Genomic DNA, 15,315 nt, shown 5'->3' on the forward strand with positions numbered 1-15,315 from the left:
AGACTTGGCCTTTCTCGCCCCTAGCTTAATTTCAGCCACTCCCTGCCCAGTCAGTCATTCTGTCTGACACATCTCTAGTCAATACCCATTCTCAGACCTGATCGGACCCCAAGTTGGCCTCATGGCTCTGGATAATGATTATCTTGACTCTCTCCAACCGAGAGACAAACTCCTCTAAACCAGACAGCAAGTTAAAGCCAATGCTAAGATCAATAAAAACAGGAGTGAGATGTGGGAGATCACCAGACACATGACAGCAGCTACAGCGATATTCTCCCTGTTCTAGACAGATCTGTACCTGTCAAGCTCATCTCACCTGTCCTACCTGGCAGACAAGGAACACAACTCAGAGGGGCCAGGGAACTCACACCGACCCCTTCCACTTATAATCTCAGCAGAAAATGCCTGAACTCCCTGTCTGCCTCTTTTTACCTGCATTCTGGGCTCCTGCAGCTGGTTTCCGGCCTTTGCCCTTTGGAGCAGGGGGCAATAGTTCAACTTCCTCCTGGGGCATCTGGGCTACTTTCTGCAGAAAGATTTTCTCTAAGGCCTGGGCCATTAGCACTATGTCATCTGTGGGCTGAAGACAGAGAACCCGGGTCACTTGCCGTGAAAGGAGCTGTGCACTTGCAAAAGACACTGTAGGTTGTAGTACAAGAATGCGTTAAATTTTGTTAAGAGACTCGGCGTGAAGGAAAGGCAAGAATAATATTTTTCAATGTGAAAAAAACCCAAAATAGAAACAAAGACAAAGTATAAAAACAGCCTTCATAGCTGGGCGGTGGTGGTTCATGCCTTTAATCCCAGCACTTGGGAGGCAGAGGCAGGTGGTTCTCTGTGAGTTTGAGGCCAGCCTGGTTTACAAGAGTTAGTTCCAGGACAGGCTCCAAAACTACAGAGAAACCCGATCTTGAAAAAACAAAACAAAAAAAACCCCAAAAACTCCTTCATCCAGCAAGCAGAGAAAAGGGGCCTCCACAGCTGGGCTCTAACACCTTTCACACCTTTCCTATATTCACACTGCTAAAAGAACAAACCCTCAAGCAGGGCCCTGCGAACTTGGCCATCTGTTCTAACACTGACCACTCTTCAGAGTTCCCAAGTGCTCAGTATAACACTTTGGGTGGCTGCCCACTGGGTCACAGTCTACTTAACTACTTCCTCCTGATGGCAGGCTGGACCCACAGTTCTGCACCGTTAGGATTTCTAAGGGTAGAGCTCCTAGGTCTCAGAATAGAGTCCATGGGCTATGTCAGGGACCTCTAAAAGCTACCCAGTTTCCACTAACCCCCCAGCAGGCCACTGGGATGGCATAGGGAATCACTGAGCACAAAGGTGCCAGGACATTGTCTGCTCCAACCCCAAGAGCCATGGCAGAGGGCCTGGACTCACAAGTCACCTATGAACCAACAGCATGCAGGGACTCGGACCTCCCCGTGCCAAGCTTGCTCCCTCAAGCAGTTTTGGGGCTGTTTTGTATCTCACCTTGTTATAAATATAACAGTTTGTAAACATGGTGTTGAAGTCCTGCATACACTCACTGGCACTCCAATAATAATTATTTTCTAGTCTCTTCTTGATAGTCCCCATGTCCATTGGGTTTTTTATTATTTTATGATAATCCTAGGGAAAAAGATGTTCAGAGGTGTTAATCAAAGAAAGAGTCAATGTTATTCTTAAGTTTCCCAAGCACAGCAAGGTCCTCCCTAGTCAGTTGGATCCCAGGGCTAGGTCTAGAAGTCTAAGAGCAGGTGGGGCATGTGGTAGAAGAGACTCCTGGCCAGTCCCAAACTCTTGCCAAATCTGTTCTCATGGGTTTCTCCAGCAGGGGGCAGAGCCTGAGCTGGTCCACATGCAGACAGAGCCAAACTCCCTCTGATTCTAAACCTGCAGGTGTCCAGGGATCAAGCATGTACAGAAACAAATGAAAAAGTGCCCGTGCTGGCCTTCTCGTTGCAACTCTCCAGGTATCTCTATATCCAGATAAAATCTGAGTATGCAGTAAAGGGACCACCGCCTAGATGCACACCTGGCATTTGACTATGAGGAATCACGATGAGTGGGCAGAAGCACAGCCCCTAGTGCATGAGTTAGAGATTTACATGGCCCTCTGACCCAGGCCCCTATCATCCTCTAGCCCAGGGGTTCTCAACCTTCCTAATGCTATGACCCTTTAATACATTTAATACATGTTAATGTGACCCTCAACCATAAAACTATTTTTGTTGTTCCTTTATAACTGTGATTTTGTTATTGTTATGAACTGTAATGTAAATATCTGTTTTCCAATGGTCTTAGATGACCCTTGTGTGGAAGGATCACTAGACCCCCACCAAAGAGGGTTACGACCTACAGGTTGAGAACCACTACTGTAGCCCCTTTTATTCTAATTTCACCATGGAAGCCAGGGGTTCTCCCCATTTCTTGAACCGAGGGCAGCCACCCTACTAGACCAATGGTTTCCTGTGCGGTACTGAGGCACAGGCAGCACCTGCTGTATCTCAGACACCACCTTTGGGCAGGATTTCCAGGAGTGGGCTAAAGGCCACTCACAGGCAGGTTCAACTTGATTGCATCCACAGGCTGGTAGAACGGCCAGGCGAACTGATGTTTCCAGAGTGTCTTCACCACCACATTCTGCATGTACTGCAGTTGGTTAGTCTTTCGGCCAGGCTTGCTGGGGTTGGAGACCTCGGGTGGGGGAGGGTTCACAGGGCCCGGGGCTGCCGGGATCCCCGTAGGGGCAACCGCTGTAGTAGTGGACATTCTCTGGCAGCTTGATCACTTGCTGTCACAGCAGCAGCTCAGAGAGGCACTCGTTATGGAGGCTTGGCATCCCATTTCTAGGCCCAGTCAGGCACCTGCAGAAGCAAGCAGAGACACTATCACTCGGAGAGCCTCTACTTCAGAGGAAGGACACAACTTTCCCTACCACCTCGATGTGTGGCTGTGGCACTCCTCAGAGCCACCCCAGCCACTGCTCTTCTACCTGGGAAAAGTGCAAACATGAGTCACTGGCTCCCAGAAAGGGGATAGGGAAGAGTATGAAGGGCCTAGTCCCTTTCAGCTCACAGCCCCACGGACTGGTGAGGGCTGGCTCAATTCTACCTGTCTGTCAACTACTTGTCTGTGGTGATGTTTTAAACAATTGAGGCCCAGAGAACTACAACATGTAGCTTAGCTGAGAGATGAGCAACAACTGGTTTGCGGACCTAAACCTGGCACAGGGAGCTGGGGCCCTGAGGCATGGCATGAGGTTCTAATGTAACCAGGAGAACCAGCTGGGGTTTGTGGTGGCAGCCAGCTGTGACATGCCTGGCCCTCACCCAGTCAGAATGGTGAAAGAGGGTGACTACATCAGCAGTCTTCTTCTGTGTCCCACCTGTGTGTGCAATTCCTGAACAAGACACATTTTGAGACTTCAAGTCCCCATCCTAGCTGTCAGGAATACTGGCCACATACAGAGCTGATGTGTCCATGACAGTTCTGCAAATCCCTGAAAAGCCAGGGTAATGTGCAACACTGGTAGCATGCTGGGTATCCCCACTCAACAGAAACCGTGCTATAACTTTCACAGGGCTCCCCCACTGCATGGTGTCCCTGCTGCATGGTACTCCCACGGTACAGCACTGATAAGGGAGCAGCACCACTCAGCAGACACTCAACAGTGAGGATACTATAAAACAGAGGTAGCACACAGTATGACACAGGGTGTGTGGGGGGAGTCATACAGGAGGAGCATGTGCAGGAATATATACAGTTCCCTCAACATTCAAACCTCTTGCAGTCTGTTGACATGGACACAACCATAGCCTAAGACTCAAGGAGGAATGGCAAAGCCCTACCCACTCCCTGGGGTGAGACCCAGAAAGGAATAGCAAAGTCTTCTTCTGGTCCAAGTGTGCAGAAATGGTCCACCATAGCTTCCTCCCCAAGATACTTAAAGTCTTAAGTCACTCTCTTACAGCAACTACTCCTGCAGAGATCTGCTAAACTTGCCTCTTTGACCCAGTGTGTATACCATAAACCCCGCCTCCTTGTTCATCTGTGAGCAATAACCCCACCTCCCTGTTCAACTGTACATAAGGAATGTACTGAACTTCCAGGGTGCTGCAGCTTCTCCATCAAAAAGCCCAGTCCACCTGACTTTCAGCTGTTCCTCCATATCTGCCTGTTCTTTCTTCATTCCTTTGATGCCCCCAGTCAGGACTGTCCCTAGGACAGTCGCAAAGACTCAGCAGCTGTCTCCCGAGGAGGAAGCTAGGTAGCACCATATAGACCCACTTCCACTGCGAAAGGCCTCGCCCAGGCTCCATGCTGCATGTGGGGCCTGCTGCCTCATGTGAACCTTGATATCTTTCAAACTTTCCTGTATGTTTATGTTTATCACATTGAAATGGTTCAAGGCAATATCCAGAGATGTTCAGCCAGTTCCAACATTTACAGGCAGATGAGTGGGGCTGGAGTACTCAGACTGACTGGCATCCTGCTGGTCCTTTCAAGTCTCACCACAGAGGTTGGTAAATGCTGCAATCTGAAGCTCCTCTGGAGAAGGCTGGCTGCTAAACATTTGGTAGCATCTACTCTCAGCAGGTTCCATTCCTTCCACCACAGCTCAGGGGAGAAAAGGTCTCAAAAACCTCCATCAGACATGTGTCATCTGTCAAGCAGCTCTTACTGCCCACTTACTGCATCCAAGAAGCGCTTCTAAGCTTTCTGGGGCGCCATCTGTGTCTGCACTGAGGCTCTGCAGGCATCATCCTGGGCACCCACAGCCTCTGGGAATAGACCAGAGGGCAAGCAGCCCCTCCAACCCGCGCCAACAACCTGTGTTCTCCCTCCCCTGTAGACCAAAGGCTACCTATGCACAAGTTCAAGTCCACAAGTCCACCAGGATGTCAGTTCCTACCTCCAGATCACTTCTCACTGGGATCATCCGACAGTCCTGCCCTATACAAAGGAGATGACCCTGTTAACATACTGGATCAATCACTTGTAGGTTCAAAACCCTGCTCCTGATTCCATACTAACCAGCAGGGCCTGAGGTGATAGGGCCCTGGGATGGGTAGCTACTATAACCATGTTAGCCTTCATGATTCCTCAGGATATGGGGCTCATGTCCTCCCTAGGCCTTCTTGGAACTTACTGAAATCCTAACAGCATGGGGCTGCAGGGTGGATGCTGAGGTAGCCATCAGGGTTGTAATTCACCCTTGCTACCTGCCAGCCTCATAGTGTGTCCTTTCATCTCCCATGGGGCTGTGAGCCTGAAGTTAAGAACTCAGGGCTCAGGGAGCACAAGCTGGCTATGACCAGTGTAGGGGTGGAAGTTCACTCTCACAGCGTATGAGATTCCCAGGAACAAAGGCTGGTCTTGCTACTGTGTGGGTCCAGAGAGCTGCAACAGGAGACTGAATCTGACCTGGAGGACCCATGACACCGAAAGGGGTCTGAGACTGCAGGCTAAGGTACAGGGAGGCCTCCTCTGAGGAAGGTAGATGGTCACAGCCCTTTCCATACCCAGGCACTGGGAACCACCTCCTGAAATGTCCTAATGCCTGGGATGGAGGAGTAGGGTGACAGCAGGGTAACACACAGGGAGGGTGGAAAAGCCAAGCCACCTAGTTCCCAGGACCACCAGAGAAAGGGGCTGAGAGGTAGGATCCCAACTAGTGGGCACCTAAGCTCCTGGCTATGGTAGTTTGAATGTAATTGAATGTAAACTCATAGGGAGTGGCACTATTAGGAGGTGTGGCTTTTTTGGAGTAGATATGGCCTTGTTTGGAGAAAGTGTGTCACTGTGGGGACAGGCTTTGAGGTCTATTTTGTTCAAGCTTCCCTCAGTGTGACATTGAGACCACTTCCTGCTGTCTTCAAGTCAACATGGAGCAGCTCCTTTGCCAACACCGCGTCTGTCTGCACGCCGCCATGCTTTCTGTCATGATGAAAAATGGACTGAACCTCTGAAACTTTTGTTTTGTTTTTTGAGACAAAGTTCCTCTAGTAACAGTCCTGGTTGTCCTGGAACTCGCTCTGTAGTCCAAACGTTTTCCTTATAAGAGTCACTGTGGTTATGGTGTCTCTCACAGCAGTAGAAACCCTAAGACACATAGTAACCCCCACGGTGCACACAGTACCATGCCTCTGGACTGAGTCAAATGTCCACATACTTCCCTTCAAAGCAAACTAGTCTGGCATGTCTGGGCAGTAGGGGCCACTGTAAGCCTGGCCTGACCTTCAGCCATCAATGCCTAGCAGCCCTCAACTATCCAGACAGCAGTGCAGAGAGAACTGGACTGTCACACGGGAAATGCTAAGTCAGTGAGAGAACCTGTGAAGGAAGGAGAGCCACTGGCTTCCTTAAAAGCTATTTCCCATGAGAGAAACAGCTTTCTGATCCATAGTGGGCCTAGGCTGCTTATCAGGGTGAAGGCTTAGGAGGCAAAGGAGGCTTCCAGAAAGTACAACTGAGATAAGCAGGGCTGCTGTGGGCAGAGTCAGAGACACACCAGAGTACACAAATATGCAGACTCCCATCAATACAAGAAGCATGGGCTGCAGTGCAACCCTAAGCTCAGCCTCTAAGGTTCCTCCAGGGGATAGGTAAGTCATGGTGACCTGAAATGCCAGCAGGCATTTCTGCCCATGGCTGGGGCCCTCTATCTCACTGCTGGATATACCCCTGCAATGCTCACAAGCCTACCATCCAGAGGTACCTCTCCCTTCCTTGTTTTTTGTTCTGGCTCAAGACAAGAGTCTCACTCTACAGCTCAGACTAGCTAATTCAATGATGTACCTCCTGTTGGGTTACATGTTTCAACTGCCAACTTTTCAGATTTCAGAAGGTCAAACCAGTAGACCCTTTAGGGGTAGAGAGTGGTGGTCTCTCCTTTACAGATCTCTATCCTCAGGCCTAAGAGAAGACTCCAATACAGCATCACCTTCTTCAGGGAAGGTCAGAGGACCAAGAGTATGCTGCTAAGAACTTCTGAATAGACAGTGATCCTACAGCAGCAGCAGAGCTGTGGTACCCAGGGCTGACTTCTCTACAGAATCCTAGAGTCCCTCACTTGGGCCTCCAGGACAACATGGGTTCCATTCTCTAACTCAGGAGCAAGGCTTGGGGTAAGATACGGCACTCAGGACTGAAGCAAAAGGGAATCAGCCTGTGCCTTGGACAGACTTGTTGGCAAGCCTTGCTGGAGGCCACTGACCTCAACCTTGACTTAGGATTCAATCTTATCGTTTAGGGGTTTGCACTGTACATTCCATGAATGAAAGTGTCTGGAGTTTGATGGCAAAAATGGGAGACGCAGAAGCCAAATGAGAGACTGGACAAATCAGACAGTTTAGGACTGCCAAGAGACAGGGCACTCCATCTCCACTCTTGTCTTAACCTACAAATCTGGGCCATAAGCAAAAAGAAGATAACCACATCCTTCAAGAAGCTGAGGCAGGGACCAGGCCTCTGGTAGGCTAGATGGAACTAAAGTAGAATGCCCAAGAGACCTCAGGGTTTCACTTTTTTTTTTTTTTTTTTTTTTTTTGAGACAGGGTTTCTCTGTAGTTTTGGAGCCTGTCCTGAAACAAGCTCTTGTAGACCAGGCTGACCTTAAACTCACAGAGATCCACCTGCCTCTGCCTTCTGAGTGTTGGGATTAAAGGCATGCGCCACCACCGCCCAGCCTCACATTTATAACTCAGAAAATCTCCCCTGAGCCCCACCGGTCACCAGGAGAGACATGAGGGGCTCCAGCGGCCTTGAGATTGCTCTTTGTGGTGCAGATGGTCCTGCACATCTGGTACCTGTGGAGCTGGAACCCAACCTACTGGGTGCCAGTACAAAAAGGTGCAAACATAGGATGGCAGGACCTCACACAGTAAAGGAGCGGGTGGGCCTTGGCATGTCAATGAACGTCAGACAACTCTTCACTGCGGACAACCCCCAGGGGGCCACCCTTCTACATGCTGTCTGTCCCAGCCAGCAGTGCACTGATCCTGAGTAAGTCAGGACACAGCAGCTCCAAGCCCTCTAAGGACCAGTCACAGACGCTTCCACACGGGAGTATAACTAACACTCGTAGCAACCACTTCAGTCAGACATGACAGAGGTAGGGCCTGTATCTCATGGGGAAACTGAGGCCCCCTTCCCCAGGCCTGCCACTCAGCAGAGCCTGACTTCTCTATAGCGCCCTAGAATCCCCTCACTTGGGCCTCCAGGACAGCACGGGACCCACAATGGGCAATACCTCAGGACGGCTGTGGGTGAAAGTCCGTCTGAGGAGGCATCAGCCTCAAGAGGATGTGAAACCACCTAGTGTGGAAACTCAGACAAACCACAAAGGCCCACAAGCACCTGAGGAAGCCTGGAGCAAGGCTCTAGTGAGTCCCTGATGGCTGCAGAGGGGCCACCCAGAGAGGGCGGGGTCAACTCATATCCTACACTGATGACAGCTGCCTCACCATACCAAGGCAAGAAAGGCTATAGAGCCAACTCCCCCATTGTCTCCCCCACCCTCCTGCCCACCTGCCAAACCCACTCAGGACAGAGGGAAGGAAGGCCTTAATCCTGCAGTTTTCCAGCCTTACTGTATTTACTGTATGGCCTTAGGCAGGCCACCTACCCCTTCCCCAGGTCCAAGAATGAAAGGAAAAAGCCAGCCCTTTAAGTCCAAAGGACAAATCAGCAAAGGTGAGAGGTCAGGGCTCAGGTGCCCTAGAAAGACATGGAGGGGTAGGAACCTACAATTTTATCACCATGGAAAACACCCAATAAGCTCAAGGCAATCTCACAGCCTCCTCCGGTCAACTCAATCCCCCCTACACCAGGCCAGCAGTACTAGACAGCAGGGACCTGAGGGCCAGAACCCCCTGCAGCCCAGTGTTCAGGCTTGACAAAGGCTCCACAGCTACTTACCCAAGCACTTAGCACCTTTCCCCCGTGTCAAGCCTGGGTCAGCCCAGGCATGGGACAGTTGCCAGGCTGTGGAAGCATATCTAGCCTAGAAAGCTTTTCTTGGGATCCGGGGAAGAAGCCTCTACATTGAGCTTCAAGGTAAGCTGAAAGGGCTCTCTCTCTGGGAAGGCTGCCCTGGCAATGTGGGGGAAGAGTCAGAGCCAGTTCAGCTCCCAGGGACTCCAAAGAGTCTGAGCTGTAGAAAGGCAGGGGCCATCCTAAGGGGCTCCCAGCTGGGGACAGCTGAGACTGCAAAAAAGTGGCTGGGGGGGGGGCAGCACAGGCATAGATGATGGAGGGGTTGAAGTGGTTTCATGGGTGGTCAGAATACAAAGAAAGCCAGACTGAGTATGCCCAGATCTCAATAGGGGACTCAAAGGGCAGGGCCTCAGCTGACCATAGACCACGCTCTGCCAACCACAAGATGCCTTAAAGAGGCTGCATCACTCAGGAGACAGGAGCAGAGGCAGGAGGGTCTCTAAGTCTGAGGTCTGCCTGATCTACATAACAAATTCCAAGACAGTCAAGGCTATGCAGAGTCCCTGTCTATCTCCATCCCCACCCCCAAGAGTCTTCTGTGATAAGCAGGTGCTCACTTCTACACACTTAAGGTCATCATAGCTCCATACCCTAGTCTCCCCATTGCCCTCAAGTCATCATTGCTTTAGAGGACCCTATACTGATGGGTCCCTCCTTACACTAGGTTTCTGTATCCCTGGGACCCTAATGGTCCGAGTTCAGCCCCAGGTTCTTGCTACTAGTTCTAATACATTGGTGAGCATCCATGGGCTCCAGCTCTCAGGTAGGCAAGCACTCTCTCAGACATAGAGAACAGGGACCCAATATGACCCAGGCAGGAGTCAGAGCCAGGTTCCAACAGGGCCATCTACCCAGACTCATCACTATGTCTACAGAACTCTCAACGATGCCACTGCCTTCATACTGGCATACCAGTTGGGTGCCCTGGGAGGGGCCACCTCAGGGTTGGTCCTCCAGGCCTGGGAAAACAGATCTGCTAGGGCAAGGCCAATTATGTGACAGACAGAGCCAACTGTTCTTTGCTGTTGGGGCCTGGGGAGGAACATGGCTGGGGGCCTCAAGGCAGACGGGTCTATATGGGGCCTCCCTGTCCACTGGAGACTCTCCTGAGTGGCACTGCCTGTCCTTTACTCCTAGGCAGGCCCAGTCAGCATCCCAAGCTCACCCTGGTCATACCACACCTGCTTCTAGCAGCTGCCTGGCCCTGTCTGGCAGGGGACCCAGCTGATAGGACAAGCCCCACCCCATGAAGGGCCAGCTTTGTGGAACCCATGACTGTCCGATGGAAGGGCACATAAGGCTCGTGGCTGCAGCTGTCACCGGCACCACACCTCTGACTTCCAACATTGCCCATAGCCCCAGGCTCCTCAGGCTTCACAAGTTCTGGTTTTTCTTAGGTTTCTATGTCTCATAATCCAGCAGTCTGCCCAAGGAAACTAAGCTGTTCTACGTCTGGAGACTGTGGTCTCCAGAAGGACCTCTGAAACACCCTACCATAGCCACCCCACACAAGACCATTGTGAGGCGCTAAGAGACACCTTACACTCTCTGGGGGACACTTAACTTGCAGAGGGAAGGTGGAGCACAAGCCTTGTACTTACAGGGAGTCCCTGCACACACACACACCGCCAAGTAGCCCCACGTGCAGTGCTCGGGGAGCCTGATACTACACTGAACAGAACAAAGTTGGGCAGCAGACACCTGGCACCTGCATCTGTTGAGTCACAGAAGAAACACTCTCTTGTTGGGCTGCATGACAAAAGCCCAACTCGAGGCCTGATTTATAGATGGGTCAACTAAAACCCACAGGGTTGTCACCTTGTCTTTTTCAGCTCTCTAAACACTCCAAAGCAAGACCAGGGGTCAGGACGGGAGGTCGATGCAACTGCTCACAGTCCAGCAGCTCAACCACCTCATCTTTCCATCCATCAGCCACCCAACAGAGGTGTCAGCCAGAAAGCCACCTCTATCAGTCCTTACTCCTGAGTGACTCAAGTCTCTCCCCTCCAACCAGCGGCCCGAGGAACCAATTCCCTCAGAACCCGCGAGAAGGAGGGCTGAGAAAGGTGACAGCCTGGGAGACTACAAGGTCAAGAAGCACAGAATTGGGTGAGCCAGAGGGCCAGGAGCCCAGGGCTACCACCTTGCCCTGTCCTCAGTCCACTCAAGACAAGGCTCTAGGCTCACCTAGAATAGACTGGAGCAGAGCTAAGAATGCTGAGCCAAGTCTTTTGCATCTGCCTTGGTTCCAGGGAGCTGGGTCAGTTCTCCAAGGCTCTCTCTGGTGGGTAGCCCGAAGTGTGTAGTAACCCACCTTCCCCTTAGTCTAACAGGCTACCTGCAGAGCTCAACTCCCTTTCTGTCACGTGTTCAAAAGGCATGGGGGGGAGGGGAGGTTCAGCAGGCCCAACGGCAGCACCTACTGCAACTGAACCCAAGCAGGTATCATTCAATGCTTATGAGAAACTGAGGCCATGCCACCAATAAGACTTGTGGTTTAATGCCTATGACACAAATGTTCCTTCCACCTCAGGCTCCAGGTCCCATGGGGCTCCTCCTCTACAGGACACACAGCGTCTGGATATGTCTTCTGGAAATATCTGGACATGGGTGAGGAAGTCCGACTTCTAATGCCACTGGCAGTTGACTAAGGACCCTTGGACATTACTATACCCATGTGACACTTCTGCTAGGCTGGAAACCCCTCCACCTCCAGCACCCAACACCTAGTGAGTCCCTCTGTAGGGGGTGTTCTCCAAAAGGTGTGTCCAGTTCAAGGTCATCAAGCCATATCAAGCCATGGAGACACTGAGAAATGAGAGCCAACAGTGTTGGCCTGCCAAAGTCAAAGCCTCTCTCTCTCTCTTCTCTCTTACACACACACACACACACACACACACACACAAACACACACACACACACACTGTTAGCCTGCCAGAGCCAAAGCCAGCCCACCCCACCCCCCACCCCCACAAAACACATGGACTGGGATCTGTATCAACCAACAGGCCTACAAGGCGACGACCAAATTGTGAGCGCTCAAAATGGGACACTTTCCCCTGTAAAGAACCCAGCAACACTTAAGATACGAAGGACTGGACTCAGAACCAGGGCAGCAACGACCAAAAATAAACAAAAGGGGCACCACATCTGTCAAAACTTACTGCAAACAGCAGCCCCCAGGTGAGGCTGCGGGGGTGGGGGTGGGGTGGGGGGGGCAGCATCTAGCTTTATCAGGACCCCACAAGGCTCAAGGCTGCCCCACGGAAGGAACACTGCTTTCTGTCACAACTTCACAGTACCCTCTGAAGCAAGAAAGGGTCTCCACTGGATGCTGGTTTCCCCAGCCAATAGTTTCCAGTGGCTCTTCCTTCTGAGATCTGGGCATTCCAGCACTCACTTCAACAGTAGGCAGAACACCCCATTTGTGGTCTTAGGCCACAGTAAACCAGGAAGTGGACATGGTAACCCTGGGAGGCCCTGGGGGCACAGCTCCAGGCTGTAGGAGCTTGGGCAGAATCAAGTCTGGCTGTGCCTTCCCTTTCAACACTCCTCCACTTTCGCTTTCTGTGAGTCTAAGGGAAGGAGGGAGCCTTTACTCCCTCCATCCCTCATTCAAAGCTCACTTCCAAAGCAGGATACTGCACTGTGCAAAGAAAGCAGCACCTTCTTAAAAAAAAAAAAAAAAAAAACCTGGACACACTCCCTGGTCACCCACCCTGCAAAAGCTTTTCAGTGCCTCTCTCTCCTGGCTTTCCCAGACACACGGCTAGGACTGGATCTCCAAACTCCTAGCGCCTGGCTCAAGCAGTGGGCCCAGAGCTTACCCCAGCAAGGTCAGCAAGAAACTACCCCTGCCTCCTGAGCAGTCAAGCCTGTACCTCACCTCTCCTGATCAACAGCCAACAGCACATATCAAGGCCTCAGACAGAACCAACAGCAAACAGGCTTTTATTTGCCAACGAGAGGCCATGGAGCCACCAGAAAAGGTCACTGGGGCCTGGGGCTGGTCCTTGCAGGAGCCCTGTCCTGTAACCTGGAAAGCGGGTGAGAAATTCTCAGGGAGTACAGCAGAGATCTCAGCACTCTTCAGGGACATCCCCACAGACACACAAAAAACGCCACTTTAAGGACTAAGAAAGTGCAAAACAACACGGAGAAAAAGCAACCAGGGGGGCAGAAGCTGAGCCCCAGCAATTCCTCCACTTACTTTTCTTCTCGCACCCAGCCACTGAAGAACGCACTGCGAGACACAAACGTCTACAACAGTTAGGAAGTTTAAGGTACAGAGGGAAACAACAGCTGTGCACTTATTTCAGGCAGAGAGCTCTCGAACAAAATTGCAAAGGGTAGATAGGACTGAGCCCTAAAGCGGGAACTCACAAAACAGTATGCCCCCCACTGGCTCCCAGTGAGTCTCCTCCGTGCCCCCTACCCCCAAGGGCAACGAAGACCGTTCAGGCTTCCACGTCAGCCCTGCCCCCGGCGCAGCAACTAACTGGTGGAGACAACTTCCCCAGGCCGTCAGGTTTTCTTCACCGGGAACCTTCAAGAACCTCATACAAGAGGCTTTGGGATGCGCATTCCTCACCCAACTGGCTTGCGTGCTGTACACTAAGTGGGAAAAAGACGTGCACCCCACTCCTCCCACCTCGATTCAACTCGACCTCGCCCGGATTAGTACTCTTTCGGCTGATTTCAAAATGTGAACTGGGTTTCTTCCTGGCCTGGCTGCAATAATCAGTAACTCGCGAGAGCGCAAAGTCGTTCCCGGGCCATAACTCTGCAAAGGCGGCCGCCGCCCCCGAAGCCACGCCGCCGCTGGCCCCCCTGGCAAGGCTCACGCAGAGCCCAGGCCCAGCTTGGCCTGCCTGCCCCGAGACGATCCGCCCAGGCCGGCGCCAGCAAAGTGGCGCCGGAGCGCACAGCAGCGACCCTGGGGCACACCGCGCACACCTTCCCGCGCCGCGTCCTCCGGGCAGTCCCCTTCGGAAGATGGCGGGCAGAGGAAAAGGGGAAAGAAAAAAAAATCCCTTCCGTGAGGGAGGGCTGGCGCGGAGCGCGCGGGCCGTGCCAAGTCCAGGCTGGGCGCTCCGACCAAGGCAACGCCTCCCAGGCCAGCCCAAGGCGGCCGGCAAGACGCGGGCGCAGAGCGGAGGGGAGCGGAGCCCGCGCAGCCGCCGCGACCTCGGGCGGGCGGCCGCCGCGCTTTGTTGCATCGCGGCCGCGCACAAAGGCGGCGGAGGCGGCGGCCCGGGGCTCGGGGTTTTGGGACGCGCGGGAGGCTTGCGCCATGCGCTCGGGGCTGCGCTCTCTGAGCCAGTCCCGCCGCCGCCACCCCGCACGCACAAGGAAGCAAGAGAAAGGCGTACTTGGCCTAGGCGGCTCCAGCGCCGTCGCCTCCCGGCCCGCGCGGCCGGCTCCTCTTTGGCTCGCCGGCCCCGGCAGCATAATAGACGCGCCGGAGCTGTACAGGGCTCATGCGCTGCGCCGCGGCGCCTGGCGGGAGTCGTAGTCCGCGCCCGGGATCGCGCCAGGGCCGCCCAGGGGAGGCCGAGGCGCACGGACTACATGTCCCGGCCCCGCCGGCGCCGCGCCGCGCCCCGCCCCGCGCGCCCCCGGCTGCCCGCCCTGCCGACCCGGCCGCTAGCGGGCCCGGCCCGAGGGGCGCGTGGGGGCGGGGCTGGAAGTCAGCCCGCCAGGACCCGGGGCGTCGCTGGAACCTCGGCCTGCCCGCGCGCGCTTTCTCCTGTGTCCCCTGCTATTTGCAAGGACAAGAGCAGGTGGGCGGATTTCCAGAAGCCCAGGAAAGCGTGGGAAAGGCGGGAAAGCAGTTAGGACCCTGGGGTCATTACCTGGGCGCCCCGAGGCCTCCCTCAAACCCCGGACGCGCACATGCGGGGCGGCGCGCACCTTCCCCGAGCTCGTGTTTGTAAACAAACCGCGTGCCTAATTAGCCTGGCGGGGGCGCGCGCAGGGCGGACCCTGCCGGGGAGGAGCCGCGATCAATCCCGCCCCGACAACCCTGGGGCGGGATGAAGACCTAGGGACCCAGGAGAGACCTGGCTGCTGGGGCTGGAAGAGTGCCAGTTCTTCAAAGCTAAAGACCTACCAGTGCAGGATGCCCCAAGCTGTGCCGGCTGACTTTCCCTCCCCACGAGACTCAGTGTGTTCCCATCTGCCTTGCCCGTGGAAAGAGACGAACGAGATAAGTCCCTGTCCCCTTTTCTGCATTTTGAAAGGGTTACTTCATGGTCACAGTTCAGATCTTGTTTTCGGTGAAGATTACCCCGGTGCCTACGTTAGTCCTTTTTTATCCAT

At 53.4% G+C, this 15,315-nt stretch overlaps 1 protein-coding gene across 4 annotated transcripts in view; it reads right to left on the bottom strand.

Annotated features, from left to right (window-relative positions):
• Brd3 (bromodomain containing 3) overlaps positions 1-14,946 on the bottom strand; it is a 31,239-nt gene extending 16,293 nt beyond the window's left edge. Inside the window, exons 1-4 of one of the 4 annotated variants that reach the window (XM_041674387.1) lie at positions 14,850-14,946; positions 2,554-2,861; positions 1,486-1,623; positions 433-580 (exon numbers count right to left, since the gene is read on the bottom strand). In XM_041674387.1, the coding sequence (XP_041530321.1) occupies positions 433-580; positions 1,486-1,623; positions 2,554-2,766 (499 nt within the window). In that variant the 5' untranslated portion in view covers positions 2,767-2,861; positions 14,850-14,946. Of the gene's footprint in view, positions 1-432; positions 581-1,485; positions 1,624-2,553; positions 2,862-13,950; positions 14,035-14,366; positions 14,519-14,849 lie in introns of those variants that run through there. The other 3 variants (XM_041674386.1, XM_041674389.1, XM_041674388.1) reach the window with 3 other exon arrangements.
• Positions 14,947-15,315: the final 369 nt, after the last annotated feature.

This window comes from Microtus oregoni, unplaced genomic scaffold, assembly GCF_018167655.1.
Source record: "Microtus oregoni isolate MIOR12 unplaced genomic scaffold, Mior012 000025F_ref0000491, whole genome shotgun sequence".
Lineage (NCBI taxonomy): Eukaryota > Metazoa > Chordata > Mammalia > Rodentia > Cricetidae > Microtus > Microtus oregoni.